Source organism: Alosa alosa, chromosome 8, assembly GCF_017589495.1.
Source record: "Alosa alosa isolate M-15738 ecotype Scorff River chromosome 8, AALO_Geno_1.1, whole genome shotgun sequence".
Classification (NCBI taxonomy): domain Eukaryota; kingdom Metazoa; phylum Chordata; class Actinopteri; order Clupeiformes; family Clupeidae; genus Alosa; species Alosa alosa.
This window is the reverse complement of record NC_063196.1, coordinates 14,638,010-14,655,056: the sequence shown is the minus strand read 5'-3', so window position 1 is coordinate 14,655,056 and position 17,047 is coordinate 14,638,010. Positions and strand designations below refer to the sequence as shown.

Genomic DNA, 17,047 nt, shown 5'->3' with positions numbered 1-17,047 from the left:
AGATGTGTGGCTTTAACATGCCAGTATTATAGTTTAACACATAATTGAACACATACACACACACACACACACACACACACACACACACACACACACACACACACACACACACACACACACATGTAGGTATGGCACCTTCTGAATACAGATAAAGGTCCCAATCTAACTCACCATTGGACTCACACAAACACACACATGAAGATGTATGGCTTTAACATGCACACATACACATACAGATACACACACACACAAACATGAGGATTTATGTCTTTAGCATGTTGGTATTGATCATGTTCATGCTATTATTACAGTTTAACATGTAATTGGACACACACACACACACACACACACACACACACACACACACACACACACACACAATGCCTTTAATGTCTGGGACCATCAAAACAAAGATGGCCACCACAGCAGCCACCTGCAGCAGCATTACAGTTTGACAGCTATTTGGACTGTGTAGTGATTGAAGCGTCTCTCTCTGCTTCCCTCATGTGATGATATCAACCGTCTCCTCATCATTATTTTTAAAAGGATGTGTCTTATGGTCACGCTCCAAAGCTTATTATAAAGGAGGGATGTCTTTTTTAATTAGTAATCTCATTTTCTCTCTGCTTTTATCTGCTCCTTGAATGTGTGTGTGTTTGTGTGTGAACTGCGCTATATGAATAAACTGGCCTTGCCTTCGGGGCTTGGATATGGCCCAGTGCTGGCGCTGAACTGCCTGGGACTTGGCTATAGATATGAATTAACGAGGAAGGAATGTCCTCACCTCTGCTTATGATCCTCCACATCAGCTTTACAAGCAGATGCCACGCTTCATTAAATATACCCATCTCTCCACTGCACTGCAGACCTACAAGTTAGAAGCACACACACACACACACACACACAATGCTGCTGTACCCATAGCAACCAAAACTGGCAGTGTTTAGTTTGGTGCGGGAAAAATTCTGCAAACACACACATAGGCACACACACACACATACACACACACACACACACACACACACACACACACACACACAAAGATCCTGCAGCAACTCCCCCCCTCACAAACCCCCTCTCTTGCAACTTGTCACATATGACCACACTCTTAGAAATGAGAGGGGATTAGGTACATATTATTTAATTTCATATATTAAATCATTCTTTTACAAAAGCAAATTTCCTAAATTTCTGCACACTATACACAACCTAGACAGAATGGAAAGAATGAGGAGCTGTCCTTGTCCAGGTCTCCCCTGGACTATCAGGACATTTTCCAATGTGATGCTTCAAGGAGTGAATACGTCCAAGGAGTGAAGACTTCATGTTTTGATTTGATCTGTGCTCTGCATTGTTGAATGAATTATTCATGATAGCTATGGGGCTGGATCACGATACAAAATTGTATATGTCGGATATGAAGCAAAGTGTTCCCCAAGTGAATATAGACACACACACACACACACACACACACACACACACAAACACACACACACAAGAGCAAGGCAAGGACTTGTCTGCCGTAGCGTGAAGTTCTGTGCATAAGGCTGTTGTGTAAGAAGTATGAATGAGTAAGTGTGAAATATTTAGAGCTGGGGGGAGAGGGAGAGGCAGTCCTGTCCGTGGAGACATCATTGCCGAAGAGCAACACAGCCTGATGAAATGACCACAGCCAGAACAGAGCAGAGCCTATGAGAGGGACATTGCACAGCCACATGTGGAGCAGATGAGGGCTGGATCATTATTCTACATTTACATTTTAGATATGTGTGGTATAATTATGGATTGACTTGGACAAAAAACACCCAAAGGGTACAGTCAGGTGATATAATCATTTTGCTAAATTTTGGTGACATCCAGGCATGGGAGTGGGAGGAAACCCCCAGTTCATCACACCACTGGAATAATCGGCATCAATTATATATGTGTTTATGTTCTTGTGTAAACATATGTTTGTATATGGCCACATTAGTTTTTTTTAGTCTTGCCACACACCATAAAATATTTTACATTAATGATACCAAATATTAGTCTGAATGTAAAGGTTATGTGGCGAAATCATTAGAGTTTTTAACACCATCAACGAGTCACCAAACAAACCACTGTGGAAATCTATCAAGCAGGGCAAAAGCTGTTGCAAAAAATGGCATCAGCATCTGCTGAAAAGGCCCTAAAACATGCCAGAGAATATTCGATTAGATTTAGAGACCATGATTGAGATGGTTTTGCCAGGGATTTGAGGCAGTCGGGGTCATAGAACTTCTAGCTATTCTCAAGCCACCCTATGTTTTAGTATTACAAGCAGATGACGACGTTACAGAACATTCAGGCGCTCTTGTGCAATTCAGCCCCAAACGAACCTGCGGCCAAATTCCCATCAATGGTCCTCTAATAGGAGGATAATTGTTTTCTTTCTAAATGAGTTTGGAAGAATTACATATTAATGTGATTTCGGGTTGATTTAAAAGCCTCGCCGTATTATGTAAGGGACGTGGGAGTGTGTTAGATTCGAACTGACAGGAGCTTCTGAGAAAAAAATCTCCCCGAAGTTTTTTCCCCCCCTCGGTGTGCGTGTGGAAAGCTGTGCGTTTTCCGCGGCTCGGCGGGGACTAGATAAAGCAGGACACATCTGGGGGAGAGCAAGTCCACCCACTCCTGCCCGTACCTCACTCATCTTCTTGTGCTCTTCTATCCGCGCTCCTCGCCTGCGGAGAAGATCCGCGGAACAGAGTGGAGCCGAGACTCGAGCGGGACTGAGGTCTTGTCACCACTAGTAACAGGACCTGTCGGACCTCAGTTTTTATGCGTCTTTTGCTTAATCTTCGCTCAATATGTTCACGATGAAACGGGCCTTTCTGTTAGTGGTGGCTTTGTCGTTTATAGCAGGTAAGCAAAAGAGAAACTTTTATCAATGATACTGCGTAGACTGGTTTCAGCACCATGGACAGTTCCGTGTGTGGACCTTATGGATGGTCAGCTGAGCTAACAGTAAATATTTAAGCTTTGAAATAATCACTAAAACATTTTGTGTACCTGTGCATTTACGTATATTTGCAAGCTGATTTAAGTATGAAGACTAAATGCTTTAATTTTCGAATCGTGATTGACCAATTTACTTCTTGTGAGTAGCCTATTGCTGTTAAATGCCGTATTTTTTCATAGATAACCAGTCGCTTCCAACGGTAAAATCGGAGAGACGAGAGGATTTGGTATGTTCTTTGTACTTTAAACTTTGAACTTTGTAATTTAAATGACCAAGTCTGTTTATTCCTTAACGTCTGCGTAGTTATATTGACCTGCATAAAACTGCTTTCAGCTCAAGAGATGCTTGGTAGAAGCCCTTTCCATTGCACTTTCCAAATCAGAAGCAACGCCAGGGCATTCGGAGTGCAAAGATCTCTTCAAAGGAGGCAAGTTATGTAAACAGACTTCCTTGCCTGATTTTCAGGGTTTTCTGCTGTGAATACCCGCAGAGTGCCACAGTGTATGGATGTCATTTACACAGCAATAGCCCGCACGACTGTTTTGAGATTACAACTGCACATCGCTCAGACCGCGCAACAGTAAACAATGTAGCCTAAAGCAGGGGTCTCTTGAAGCAGAAGAGACATCTAGAACATATTAACCCATGGCTGAAAATCTATGTTCGGATATGTCCTGCAACATAATTGACACTGGCATAATGGGTTCCAAACAAGAAAAGCATGTTGATTTAGATGTGAAATATTTAGCTTTATTGTCACAACTGAATCTAATTAAGGCTTTATTTTCTACTGTCCTATATGACACCACGACATTATGGAATGATTTCATGTTTTCTCATTTTGTTTGTCAGAATAACACCATATCCTACATTGTTATCCAATGCTTAAAATACTCCAGGTCTTCAACGCAATTGGATAGATATTAGTAGTGAATTTATTGTCTGACTAATGTGACTATTTCATATGTCAAATTATTTCATGTCAGATTATTTGGTCTTCATTATAAGACATTTAGCTAGTCTTAAATTAATGTTATAGCATGCCAGTACAAACTTCAAGTTAATGCCTGAAAACTAGTCAACTAGCTCTCTGGGCTTTTACCATTTCTTTTGAGTATTGCTTTATTTTCATTTAATTTATTTATTTTATTTTGTTTTGAGGGGGTGCCTTTATTTAGATGTGGGAGATAAAGATGGGGTGGGACTTTTTTTGCGGGTCGGACTTGAACTGTAGTACCTGTGGGCACTTGGTATGATACAGATGCTGCAGCTGCTTGTGTCTTAGCTCCCCGGCTTTGGCCATTTCTGAAACGCTCCTGTGCTTCTCCCCAGGTTCCAAACCCAATGAGCTGGTGAAGAAGAGCGAGGAGCAGGTGCCACTCCCTGAGGGGGAGGATGGAGCCCAGGAGGCATCGGAGCTGGAAGCCATCCGAGATCTCCTCAGGGAGAACGAGGAGAAGCGCGAGGAGGCTGACGACGAGCGGAGCCAGGAAGCGTTCCCCGGCTACAAGAAGAAGAGATGGCATCTACCGGGCGCGGAAAAACGGGAGGATCTGGGAGAGGACGAGCGTAGCCAGGAGGAGTTTCCTCAGTACCAGAAGAGAGGGCACAGCCTTCTGTCAGAGAAGGAGAAACGTGAAGAGGCAGACGAAGAACGCAGCCAGGAGTCATTTCCAGGATACAGGAAGAGATGGGAGGAGGAAGATGAGGAACGTAGTCAAGAAGCGTTTCCAGGATACAAGAAAAGAGGAGAAGAAGATGATGGAGAACGTAGCCAGGAAGCATTTCCAGGATACAAGAAAAGGGAAGAGAGCGCTGAAGAGCGTAGTCAGGAGGCGTTTCCAGAATACATGAGAAGACACCTTTCAGACCAACACAAGAGGGAAGAGGAAGACGAGGAACGCAGTCAGGAGGCTTTCCCAGAATATGCCATGAAGAGGCACCTTAATCCGAAACGGGCTGATGATGAGGATGAGGAGAGAAGCCAGGAGGCTTTCCCAGACTTCCTCCCCCAGAAGAGACACCAGGAGGAGGAAGAGGAGGAGGACAGAGAGAGGAGATCTTGGAGATCAACACGCCCACACCAGACAAGGCATCACAAGCGTGGAGATTTGTCTGAGGATGAGGAAGAGGAGGAAGATGAGATGGATAGAGAGAGGAGGTCTTGGAGAGGAACAAAACACCAAACAAGGCACCACAAACGAGGAGCAGACGCACCTGAGGAGGAAGAGAATGAGGATGAAGACGAGATTGATAGAGAGAGGAGGTCGTCTTGGAGATCGTCACGCCCACACCAAACAAGGCACCACAAACGAGGAGTAGACGCATCTGATGAGGAAGAGGAAGATGGTGAAGATGAGATGGATAGAGAGAGGAGGTCATCTTGGAGATCGTCACGCCCACACCAAACAAGGCAGCACAAACGAGGAGTAGACACATCTGATGAGGAAGAGGAAGATGGTGAAGATGAGATGGATAGAGAGAGGAGGTCATCTTGGAGATCGTCACGCCCACACCAAACAAGGCACCACAAACGAGGAGTAGACGCATCTGAGGAGGAAGAGGAAGATGGTGAAAACGAGATCAACAGAGAGATAAGGTCTTGGAGAGGAACAAAACACCAAACAAGGCACCACAAACGAGGAGCAGATGCAGAACAGGAGGAGGAAGAGGAAGATGGTGAAGATGAGATGGATAGAGAAAGGAGGTCTTGGAGAGGAACAAAACACCAAACAAGGCACCACAAACGAGGAGTAGATGCATCTGATGAGGAAGAGGAAGATGATGAAGATGAGATGGATAGAGAGAGGAGGTCTTGGAGAGGAACAAAACACCAAACAAGGCACCACAAACGAGGAGTAGATGCACCTGAGGACAAAGAGGAAAATGATGACGATGAGATCGACAGAGAGATCAGGTCTTGGAGAGGAACAAAACACCAAACAAGGCACCACAAACGAGGAGCAGACGCACCTGAAGAGGAAGAGAATGAGGATGAAGATGAGATGGATAGAGAGAGGAGGTCGTCTTGGAGATCGTCACGCCCCACCAAACAAGGCACCACAAACGAGGAGCAGACGCAGAACAGGAGGAGGAAGAGGAAGATGGTGAAGATGAGATGGATAGAGAAAGGAGGTCTTGGAGAGGAACAAAACACCAAACAAGGCACCACAAACGAGGAGCAGACGCAGAACAAGAGGAGGACGAGGTCGATCCGGGGGTCCTAGATGACGAGGAGCGTGAGGAGGCACTAAGGTACCTGGCCCAGAGAGGCAAGGAGCTGGGGGAGCGCCTACTAGCAGAAGAGGCAGAGGAGGAGCAAGAGGAGGCGCATCAGCAGGAGAAGCGCAACCCCTGGATCTATCGAGGCTTCTACCACCCCGCTTGGTACAAGAGGAGCACCGCAGCAACCGCTGCCGCCACCAACAACCTCGCCCGCCTCCTCAACTACAAGAGGACCCAGCTGTCACACCTTGCGGTGCCACAGGGGGGCGCTGTGGCCCTGCAGGAAAGACCACTCACCCCAGAAGAGGTAAGGATGCTTCTTTTAAAATCCAAGAACAACTTATTAAAGGTAGGGCCTGTGATTCTGGTGAGAGGTTGTTACTCAACGGCAATCAGAAATGACACCCCTCTCTCCTGCGCTTCTGAAACATCATGTTCATTGGCTGGACTTGTGTACATTGACACTGCTCTTAGTTGGCAGTGAAGTCTCTTCGGGAGTTTGTGGCTATGTGAGATGTGACAGTTGTGTTATGTAGCCCAGAGGCCCCTACAGAGGCTGCCCTACATAATAGTTTGAGACAGAGATAGACAGACAGAGAGAGAGAGAGAGAGAGAAAAAGAGTGAGATGTCTAATTAATGTATTAGTAATGAGATGTGCAGCTCAAAGCTCAGAAAACCAAAGGGTAGAAGAGATACAGCTGCGGCAGTGGACTTAAGCAGCAGCAGCAAATTCATTCCTTTTCTGCAGCAGCAAAGAGGACTGTATGTGGGCCACACATAACACCAGTGGACCATAGAACAACGGAGCAGAAAGAGAAAGAGAGAGAGAGAGATGAACAGATAGATGAGGAGATGAAGAGGGGAGATAGAAATTGCTAGAGAGAAGGGAGATTGAGAGAGAGACAGAGGGAGAGAAACAGGAGGTCAGATGAGGAGAGAGAAAAGAGGAGGATGGAGAAAGGGTAGAAAGAGTGGAAAAGAGGAGGATGGAGAAAGGGTAGAAAGAGTGGAAAAGAGGAGCATGGAGAAAGGGTAGAAAGAGTGGAAAAGAGGAGCATGGAGAAAGGGTAGAACGAGTGGAAAAGAGGAGCATGGAGAAAGGGTAGAAAGAGTGGAAAAGAAGGGGGATGAGAAAGATACGGTGAGTGAAGGAAAAACAGAGGAAGACGGAAAACGAGTGTGAGTGTGTGTTTCACTAAAAATGTCATCCACACTGGAGCATGTGTGTGTTCTAAGCAGCTAATGCGGCAAGACAAGAAAAAAGAGAGAAAAAGAGGGAAATAGATGTGTAGCTAGTGTTGGTGTCACAGCTCCCTTCTGAGCCCACAGCTCTTCAGCCAGGCAGCCAGGGGGGGCGAGTTCCACTCTGCCCTGAGCCATAACCTACTGCAGACACACACCACTCTGTTCTTGCATACTACTGCTGTGTGTCTGTCTGTGTGTGTGTGTGTGTGAATTATTCTGATTCGCAAAATGCCCTCAGTCTGAGGATCTCTAGCCACCCCAACCCCCACCTCTCTCTGGGTCTGACCTTGCACTAATTAAAGATACTCTTGTTTTTAGAAGGAAAGGAGATAAAACAGCAAAAGAGTCAAGGGTCTGTCCAATTAAAACTGTTTCTTAACAGTCTGGATGAACATCTCGCATATCTATCCTCTTTGCCGAAAACTGCACTAGAGATCAAACAGTAGCTGTGATTCCAGTGGGTTTGCTAATGCTCTTACCTGGTGGTGGCCTGCACACATTTGTCTGCCTCTATTGAACACTGGAATGGATTTGGAGAGAGAGGTTATGGTGCATAACAGGGCTGCTTGCTCCTGAAAGGCTGCCAGCCAGCTGTGCCTTAGGAGAGAAAAGAAGAGGAAGGAGAGATTTTCAGGGGCTAGAGCTCTTTTAAAAATGTGTTTATTTCACCAGCATATGGGGATATGCCCTGCAGTACACATGTCGGCTGCTGACAATAATAACACACTGGAGATAAACAATCTAAAATACAATAAATTGTCCTGATATCTGTATGTGAGCAGAGTCTTTAAATAACTTTAAATGATTCTCCCTGTCCTCCATTCACGTGGCGACTGAACAGCCAGATTGCTGAGTGGGGATTTTTCACAGGCTATGTGCTGCTCATAATGCTTACAACTCAGTGTAGTGGCAAAAGAGCTGAGCTCAGGGATGTGTTACGATGCTACGGCTCCCAGGCTGCAGCAGGAATAGAAATGGATCACAAAGTTTTATTAGACATTACACCCACTGAAACAATGAAGGTGAAATTGATGATGAAAGAAAAATGCAAGTTAAAGAGCAGCATCAATAATGTGTTAACACACACACACGCAAAAAGGAAAGAGAGGAAGGTGTTGTCTTTTTAACCACACCTTCACTGGCTTTTATCTACACCTTTCCAATTGACTAAAGTGTAATGTGTATGTGCAGAGCTGTTGGGATTTCAAGATACAATGGAATCAGAAATTAGTCTTTTTCACTCTGAAGAACAGGGTCATCTAAACTGAGTTCATCTTTAAAATAATATTGTTTTTCTTTAAAGGAAGAACCGCTAAGCCAAATTGATTCTATTTCTCCCAGTAGCAGAAAGATGGCTGACTTTACATGGTTTAGTCAGGACAGAATGAAGTTAGTTCTCTAACTTGAAATGTTTTTTTATTATTAGTTAAGGAGAGAGATGCCTAAGCTGAAATGATTCATGTTGGTATTGAAGGAGAGAGATCTCAACATGTCTCTTTTTCATTCTGTAGGAGACAGTAAGGTTATTCTTACTGGAGTAGAGACAGCTGGCTAACCTGACATTAATATTAGTTATTATCTATTATCCAGAAGGCAATATCCAATCATCAATGGGGAGAGAGATGGTTAAACAGAATTTGCTCTTTTTCTTTCTGAAGGAGAGGGAGCTGGCTAACCTGGCTGCCATGGACCGGGAGCTGCAGCAGATCGCCAGCAAGATCCACAAGGGCCAGGAGAAGTGATGGGTGTGGAGGGGACCCAAACACTGCTGAGAGAGACCAAATGAGTTGGGGTTCCCCTTGCTGTTCTCCACGATCTGACCAGGGTGTGCTGGCTTCCAGGCGCAGGACTGTAGATATAAACCTCCATCGCTGTGGTGACTGTGACTTATGGTAAAGTTTGTAAAATCAAGTAGACAGCAACATCATCTACGTACAGTCTCTTTTGCTCTTCAGTTTGACGTTGGTGTGGCTCTGTGTGTGTGTGATTGTTTCAGGTAAAGCCTTTGTAGACTCCCCGCTTTAGTTGTGACACTTACAAACCTGGATGTGCAACATGTATGGTGTTCCCGCTTATTCATTTTCCACTTGATAGGTACCGATTTAATTTTCCCAGAACATACTGTTCCATGATAGGGCAACTTTGTAGTGGACACTAGGGTGGATACGGACCAGTTCTGGCTCAGAGTCAGCACTGCTCTGGAAAAGTGATGGTTAAAACCATTCAGTAGACGAGTTTTGAGCATTCTATTAAAAAATGCGTTCAACATCTAAGATTCTTGAATTACAGGATGGGCCCAGATATTCCTTAGAATGTTTGACAACATTTCAAACACAAGTGTGACTGTGGCTGTTGATGGGTTATATAATCGGTCTGCACACCCAGTACTGTCTGGAGATCAGTGATGGGAACTAGTAGTTTAGCCACATCCTTATTTTTATGAAGCTGAACAAGAAATGAATGGAAAACTGTATAAAACCTAAAATGCACACACGTCTTGCCAATGCCTCTGCTGTGTCAAACTTCGTACTTTGTGAAACTTTTTCGACGTTTGAGAAAACTTAACAGCATGGGAATGATTAACCAATCTGACTTTTGTGATGATTATGCTCTTTGTTTGTGTGTTCAAAGTTCTCTATGATGTTCTGTATGTTTGTGTTTGTTTCAAAGTCTGTTGTTGATGAAGTAATTTAATAAAATGAATTATTCTGGGACCAAATTCCAACACCAAGATTGTTCATTTCTGTTGTTTCATGTCGTCACCATTTGTACAATTAGAGCTCCTAAAAGACCTGCTAAAGATGTACTACAGAAAAATACTACTTTTTATTGTATATCTATTCAAAATACATATTATTTACTTAATAGAAATATACAGCAACTGTGTTGGCTGACTTCACTGGATTGGTCACCATCTTTAGGATGTAAACAAATGACTAGAATGGCCAAAAAATACTATCTATTAAAGTTTTTTCATAGATAATAACATGGCTAATAAAGGATGCTCCCGAAGATAATGTGGGAAACAATTAGTTGTTTTTATATATTCTGTTTTATTCAAAGTCCTGTACATGCAGACAATGTGTCCAGGAGTGAACCTTATATGCCTGTTAGTTCAACTTTAGCATGGCACTTCCTGTCTCACAGACATAAATAACCCACAATCCACACGCCGCAAAGCATTGTGGGAGGCAAGACACAAAAGCAAAAAATAAAAACACTCTTTGTAGTATTAAAAAAAATAAGCAAGTGATTGTGCACATCCTCTGTGGCACCCGGACAAGAAGTTGCTGATTCCGACGGAGATCTGGCACGGAGTCTGCGTCCGTTTCTGCACTTCTCTGTCCAATCAGATCGCGGTGCTAGGCAGAGTTGTTGCTGCTTGCACCGTCCATATCCTCCAGGCGGATCCTCTTGGATGCTGGCTCCTCTTCCTTTGCCTGCTTCGTCGTGGCTTTGGCGGTATCCATGGCAACGGTGGTCCCTGTGAGGAGGTAGCCCCCGCCCCCACTCATCAGGAGGACAGGGTGTGTCCGGTTTGGCAACACCTGCGTAGGTTAGACATGGAGGAGTCACACTGGGTGTATGTGTGTGTGTGTGTGTGTGTGTGTGTGTGTGTGTGTGTGTGTGTGTGTGTGTGTGTGTGTAAAATAATTGTACAATTGTAAAATAATTGTCATGAATTAAGATAATTATTCACCTTACAATTACTTTTAAAGACTATTATGAAAATACAAAAAAAAAAAAAAAAAAACTTGATGCCCAAGGCAACTGGTCTTCCATCCTTTAAACTTTACATTAGATCATGCAACACACGTGTCTATTTCAAAGCCTACTAAAAATGTCCATCTCCTGCAAAAGGCTTATTGTAGCCTATAGTCATTGTGACAAAATTATGGGGATGAGGCCTGGTTTTTGATTGGATGAGTCAGTTGGGGTAAATCACCTGGTACTGCCTGAGCCAGCTGTCTGTCAATCGCATGCTGATGGCTCCGCCCTGTTCCCTGAGCTTAGTGTAACACTCAATCAAAGGCTGAGAGAATGAGAGGGCAGAAAACAGAACATTTCATAAAACAGTCAACACCACCTAGTGCATTCATACTTTTTAAAATGTCAAACAAGCCTGTCCTTTAAGACTGTAACACTAAAGAAAAAATCCAAATTTTAAGAAGAAATAATGATGTTCTACAGCTCTTGAACTAGATCTAGAGGTCTGGAATGGTTCTAGAGGGTCTTTGGCCGTACCTCTCTGTACTGGCAGTACACCACAAACGGCCTGGAGGGGGCCAGGAACTTGAGTAGACCCAGCAGCACCGGGCAGGGGTGGAACCGACTCGCTATCACCAGCCTAAAGGAGGAGAAGGAGGAAGGGTGATTACACAACTATTTCTGACAGAGAAGCATCGCTGTGCCACAGGAGGTCTGGTGAAGAGGCAGTCCAGAGAGCCAAGAGTATTTATCTAACAGAGGGATGCTAGTGGGGGTATAACAAGGAGACAGACACATCAAGCTGGAGAGAAAGAAAGAAAGATGAAAGACAAAGAGATAGAGAAAGAGAAAGTTAGAGAGAACAGAATGGTTGAAAATGATTTATGATGATAATGATTTAAAAAAACAAAAACGCTCACCCATCTGCATGCCTTTCCTCCAGTAGTGCTGCAGTGGCAGTCAGCTTCTTCCTCTTCTCCTCCATCTTCACTTTCCTCTCATAAACCTAGGCAACAAACAAACAAACAAACAAACAAAAACAAACAAACAAACAATTTATTGTCATTTGAGTATCTAAATAGCTAATGCAAAACATGTCAGGAAGCACACTCTTCCACATGCAATGACCCTGAAAGCTACAGACCGCTAAAGAGAGAAAACATCTCAGCCTCTTTACCTTCCTCTCCCGACGCTTCTCCTGCCTTTCCTTCTCCTTGGACTCGTCTCCCTCTGCAGTGACCTCCATCTCCTGGGTCTCCTCAGGGGCCTCCTCCTTAACCTCTGCCCCGCTGGAGGCCTCCTCCTGGGGTTCGCCGGCAGCCTCTGGGCCCTCCTCCGCCTCCAGCCTGCCGGCCAACAAGGCGTTCACCTTGCAGAGGGGGAACTCGTGCAGTGTCTGGTGGAAGTGAGGGGGGAAGCCAAAGTTCTCCATGCCCGCCCGTGTGGGCCCTCCACCAGGGTAGAACTGGATCACTGAGCCATAGCCTGGATGGAGGGGAGAGAGAGATGAGAGATGATCAGGCCTCATCAGTCAACTTTGTGTTGCATTTGTGTTGATGTAATGTTGATTGCTGCACTTCTAGTATTGGTTTTGTGCCTAACACCTCCGAGCGAGCGCCTGTCTTGTAGCATTAAATCCTCTCTGTCTACTTTGAATCCGTTAGATATGCCTTTCTATTGAATCATATTTCTTGTTCAAAATAGCAGAGCAATGCAAGCAACAGAAAGAAAATAGAGACGGGGCATCTGACAAAGTTCTGCTCAAAACGTTGCGTTGCATCGCACTGCTTCATGATCTGATTATTTCATAAGCCTTTCTGGAGGTTAACTCAGGGGCGCCTTAATACCACCTGAGGCCCCTGGGCTCTATGTTTTTAAGGCCCCCCCCCAACCGCAAAAATTAATTATGATTAAATGATACCCGGCCCGTGATCTGACCCGCCTATTTAACGTGCGCATTATTGAGCCTATGTAAAACCTTTACATAAACAGGAACAGAAAGCCCTCCTTAATCACGTCAGCCTACCCCTGACATCGCTTATCAAAAAGGCAAGCCTACTGCATGAAAACAAGCGTTGAACTCTTACAACACTGGCTGGCTAAGTTAAAAGATGCGTTAGGCTACACATATGCACGTTTCAAGCTATTCAAAAGTGCATGTGTTTGTCGTGTCGGGGTGTTCCCCAGGAGGTTTTTTGAAATTCTGTCCACTTAACACACCATTTTAACGCAGCTTGGGAGGGACATAAATACTTTTAGCCTACAGAACAAGCAGCTGGCTCATGTGACGTGAACATTGGCTACCTTATGCATTATCACTATACTACCCTACATGGAGACATATCTCACGTTAACAATGGAAAAAACATAACATAGGCTATTATTTGTGCGAATGGGTTAGCACAAACTTAGCTTTTGGTGAAGGGAGATGCTGATAACTAATTCATTTCTTTGCGCAACAGCCCATGTTCTGCGTTCACTCCAGTGAGACAAGTGAAATTTGCCAGGCTATTTGCTACGATATTTACCTGCTATGCCTTCTGTTTTCATGGACAGTTACAGGAATCCACGTCATTCGTTTATCGTTGCTTCAATCCAACCCACGTTATCTCCAGAGTTTGTAAGTTTGTCATTCAGTTTCAGCCTCTCCTCTAGCTCCTCTACACACCCATTGGAATTTATTAAGTTTTGTTACATTTTGTTACACTTTAGAAGAGAAGACAAAGGGGGCCTCTGCATGGATGTCATTGTAGAGCAGTGCGATGTGCTCGATTAGGCTAGCTCCAGAGTAGGCTATGACTGACGCCTTGTAATCTGGACACGGCCGTTTAATATTATTGATTATCATTATTATTATTAGGAGGCCCCTCATTGGTCGGGGCCCCTGGGCTGAAGCCCAGGTAAGCCCCTGCATTAAGGCGCCAGTGGGTTAACTGGGTAAAATTTAGTATTGTTGACCCATGCAGCCAACCAAGGGCAGAGCATAACTATAGGTCAGGTGAGAAAGTGGGGGTCAAAGGTTAAATGTCAGTGGTCAGGTGACTGATCCATACCTCCCATCCTCTCCATGACGGCTCCCAGCACCAGTCCAGCGCAGGTTTCAAACACCAGCACCTTACTGCCGGCGTGGATGTTGCCCAGCGCCAGCATCTGAGCCAGTGTGTCATAGCGCAGGTGACTGGAGACGAGAGAAAGTACACACATTTTAAACCGAGAGAGAGAGAGAGAGAGAGAGACAGACACAGACACTTTAAATTAATAACACTTCACTTAATAACCAATAATCCATTTGCCAATTTAATACCACAACAAAGACCCTGTGCATAAACATCAATGGGTCAGCTCAATGCTCCCACAGAATAGCTTTGGTTCATCGCTTTAGTTTATTACAAGACACTTTGTCCATTGTCCATCATTTAAATTTGGGCCCAAGGAGATAGAAAGGGGAGGAGTGAGAGGACAAGCAGAAGCGACAGGAGGTGATTGGTGTATGTGTGTTCTCTGTCATCTCTAGAGACACCAAGGACACCCACTTCACCAAGGTCACATAAGGAAGAGGGGGATATAAGTCAAAGTTAAAGTGTGAGAAAAGAGAGGGAGGGAATAGAAAGGTAGAGAAAAGCTCCACGGTGTTCTGTTCCACTCACCATATTTTGCCTGGTTCTCTGCCATGGTACATCATAGCCAGTATCCGTGTGGAGGGCCTCAGCACAGTCACATTGTTGTCATACCTTCAAGGACACCGCCAGACTAGTCAGTCACACACACAATTTTCCTGTACACTTCAAAAGTAGGGATGCACTGATATATTGGCCTATCATCAGTGCAGTATGGAACCCCAGCCCACCCATCCACACAAACAAACACCAACACACAGGATCCAGTACTGAACCAAATCCAATGTTAGTAGTTGGAGAAATGTTTAGAACATCATGTGATGAAAGATCTGTCCCACTGACGGGTTGAATAGAACAGCCTTTTTAAACTTACTTTTTCTTTTTCTTCTTGATGTACTTCTCTTGGGCAAACTCTGTCTTGTCCTTAAATGTTGTGCTGTTGTCTATCAGTTGTTGTACAATCTCCTAGTGGTGGAAAAGTTGGAGGTATTATGGACACACACCAAGACACACAGGGCTATGTGTGTATATATATATGAAGTAAATTACACCCCATCTGAAGAGACATATTTTGTGTGTGCTGTGCACTTACCTGTCCTTTCAAGCCCTGCTCTTTTAATGTCTCAATGTCGTCCCTGGTGAGTTTTTGAGATTTGCCATCATCTACAATGTTCCTGTTATCAGTTCCTGCCTTCTTTCCATCTCTGTCTATGGGAAAATATAAAGCACGAAGTGAGGGGAACTATTTAATAGGCGATAGAATAGCGATGTGCACGAGTAGTAGGCCTAGTGACTATGAAGGTATTTTTGGTGCAAAAGTGGCGAGCACATTTAACTGCATTTAATTCGCACACTAAAGTCATAAATGTGTAACAGTAAAGTTGAAGTTGTACATATCTTTTTTATATCTTGTTAACACAAAATAGGGGCTACGGGTTCACAAATCCTTGTTACAGGTACACAAATCCTATCCTGTGAGTCACAACTTTCAAGTCATGCACTCGACACTTTTGCTCCAATCGTTGCAGCGCAGTTGGTGCGAAACACATTTGCACATCAGTGCAAGTGTCGAGTGCATGACTCTTGAAAGTTGTGACTCACAGGATAGGATTTGTGTACCTGTAACAAGGATTTGTGAACCCGTAGCCCCTATTTTGTGTTAACAAGATAAAAAAAAAAAAAATATGTAGGCTACCACTTTAACTTTACTGTTACACATTTATGACTAGTGTGCGCATGCAAAATCTGCAGTTAAATGTGCTCGCCACTTTTGCACCAAATATACCTTCCTAAGTGACTTAGGCACAAAATATAAACTACTGTTAGGCTATAGCGCAGGTGGGCATTACTGGTGGATACAGTAACAATAATCTTACCTGCAGCACTGACATCCTGCTTCGCTGCATGTGGTTTCATGGCTCCACCTGCTTCGATTTCAAATGTCGTCCCGTACAATTGTCCCACGGCATTATCGAGAAAGAACCATTGTTTTTCAAAGACGATTTTTCTGTATGACATTAGAGCATTAAAATATCAGTAACAGGAATTGTATTTGTACAACTGGTATTACTGCACTTGTTACCTTAACGTTACGTGTTATCTAATCTGTTATATCCTAGGTCACGATCAAATCAGTTTTACTTCTAGGTTCAAGAACAAGTGTGAGGTTAACGTTACATTAATGTTAGGTAGCTAGAGTTAGCTAATATGAAGAGCTAACGTTAGTTTCACCGTATTAACGTTTCCACTAGCTTCATCACACAACGACATACAACTCAAACACTACAAGCGCAAAAAGAAGACATATCGGTTGCTAACCTTTTCTTTTGAATCTGTGCAGCTTTATAAACATCACCTCGCTTCAACACAACATAATCACCATCACGGATTCTGTACTCTGCATCTATGTCGTCTCCGTTGTCCGCCATTGCAAAATGTGACAGCTCTAGCTGGCTAACTAGCCAGACACTTGTATTGTGGTATGCAGGATCCCTATTCCCTTTTACGTACAACAGAAATACAATCAAATGAAATTATTCACTGGTAAAGACTAGCCCTAGGCACCCCCACGTGTAACTTGCATACTACACCGGCGTTTCCTTAGCGAATAGACAAGACTAATCAAATGCTCTTGTATGAGCAGGATTGCTAACAGATCACAGAGAACGCAGCGGCAGTGATTACTTTATGACTTGGTTACATCCGCATCACACTTTGTTACTTTAGGCCTATCAATTTTTGTAAGAGAAGAGTAAGATAAAAAAAAAA

The 17,047-nt window shown here is 44.0% G+C and overlaps 2 protein-coding genes across 7 annotated transcripts; one reads left to right on the top strand and one right to left on the bottom strand.

The window, feature by feature from the left end:
- Positions 1-2,415: 2,415 nt before the first annotated feature.
- Positions 2,416-10,185, top strand: chgb (chromogranin B). 5 transcript variants are annotated; one of them, XM_048249556.1, is made up of 7 exons: positions 2,416-2,886; positions 3,163-3,209; positions 3,317-3,410; positions 4,316-5,285; positions 5,613-5,795; positions 6,119-6,515; positions 9,113-10,185. In XM_048249556.1, the coding sequence occupies exons 1-7, from the start codon at positions 2,832-2,834 to the stop codon at positions 9,194-9,196; spliced, it is 1,830 nt and encodes a 609-aa protein (XP_048105513.1). In that variant the 5' UTR covers positions 2,416-2,831; the 3' UTR covers positions 9,197-10,185. The 5 variants fall into 5 exon arrangements, with proteins under 5 accessions (XP_048105513.1, XP_048105511.1, XP_048105509.1 ...); XM_048249554.1 differs by having other exon boundaries at positions 2,419-2,886; positions 4,316-5,720; positions 6,149-6,515; XM_048249552.1 differs by having other exon boundaries at positions 2,419-2,886; positions 4,316-5,795.
- A 302-nt stretch (positions 10,186-10,487) lies between these two features.
- Positions 10,488-16,979, bottom strand: trmt6 (tRNA methyltransferase 6 non-catalytic subunit). 2 transcript variants are annotated; one of them, XM_048250498.1, is made up of 11 exons: positions 16,659-16,979; positions 16,156-16,286; positions 15,372-15,487; positions 15,153-15,244; positions 14,810-14,893; positions 14,216-14,340; positions 12,340-12,647; positions 12,083-12,168; positions 11,700-11,802; positions 11,401-11,487; positions 10,488-11,002 (listed from the first exon to the last, which is right to left on the bottom strand). In XM_048250498.1, the coding sequence occupies exons 2-11, from the start codon at positions 16,193-16,195 to the stop codon at positions 10,817-10,819; spliced, it is 1,227 nt and encodes a 408-aa protein (XP_048106455.1). In that variant the 5' UTR covers positions 16,196-16,286; positions 16,659-16,979; the 3' UTR covers positions 10,488-10,816. The 2 variants fall into 2 exon arrangements, with proteins under 2 accessions (XP_048106455.1, XP_048106454.1); XM_048250497.1 differs by having other exon boundaries at positions 16,598-16,966.
- Between the last annotated feature and the right edge of the window lie 68 nt (positions 16,980-17,047).